Source organism: Microtus ochrogaster, chromosome 4, assembly GCF_000317375.1.
Source record: "Microtus ochrogaster isolate Prairie Vole_2 chromosome 4, MicOch1.0, whole genome shotgun sequence".
Classification (NCBI taxonomy): domain Eukaryota; kingdom Metazoa; phylum Chordata; class Mammalia; order Rodentia; family Cricetidae; genus Microtus; species Microtus ochrogaster.
In genome coordinates, this window is record NC_022011.1 from 46,264,545 (window position 1) to 46,265,085 (window position 541).

General features: G+C 59.3%; 1 protein-coding gene across 1 annotated transcript in view; it reads left to right on the plus strand.

Annotated features, from left to right (window-relative positions):
• C4H9orf50 (chromosome 4 C9orf50 homolog) overlaps positions 1 to 193 on the plus strand; it is a 6,525-nt gene extending 6,332 nt beyond the window's left edge. The window contains exon 7 of the mRNA XM_005346721.2: positions 29 to 193. Within this exon, the coding sequence (XP_005346778.1) occupies positions 29 to 136 (108 nt within the window). The 3' untranslated portion in view covers positions 137 to 193. The remainder of the gene's footprint in view (positions 1 to 28) is intronic.
• The last annotated feature ends 348 nt before the right edge of the window (positions 194 to 541 follow it).

The window sequence follows — 541 nt, forward strand, 5'->3', positions numbered from 1 at the left end:
GCCCAGCTGGGCCTCCTTCTCACTCTAGGAGTCCTTTCTGCCCAGTTTGGTGCTGCAATCCATCCTGAAGCGAGGCCGCCCTAAGGGCTACCGGCTCCTCCTGCCATCCACAAACCGGCAGCAGGCTCAGAGGTGACCGCCTGCTGGAGCCCCAACCCAGGCAATGAGAAGAGCGCTTCCTCGCCCCACAAATAAACACACTTCCCAGGTGGCTGAGATGGATGACTAGGTCTCCCAAAACAAGCCACTCCGGGTGCTTGATTTGGGACCCCTTGGGGCTCCTGGGTGGGGGAGATTAGCTGGGATGAAAACTGGAGGGCAGGGGATTGGAGGCGGAGAGATGGGGCATCCCACGGTCTTGTTTCCTGGGTGGTGATTAACTAAACCTAGGCCAGTCCACGTCTGAAGCAGACCCCCAGCCGTTATCTTAGCCCGGGGCAGTGGATAAACAACTCCTCAGTGCCAGAGGCTTCTCTGCCCGCCGACTTGTAGAGGCTGAGGGTATCCAGACCCCAGCCCAGGATAAAGAGCCCTGCGTGTG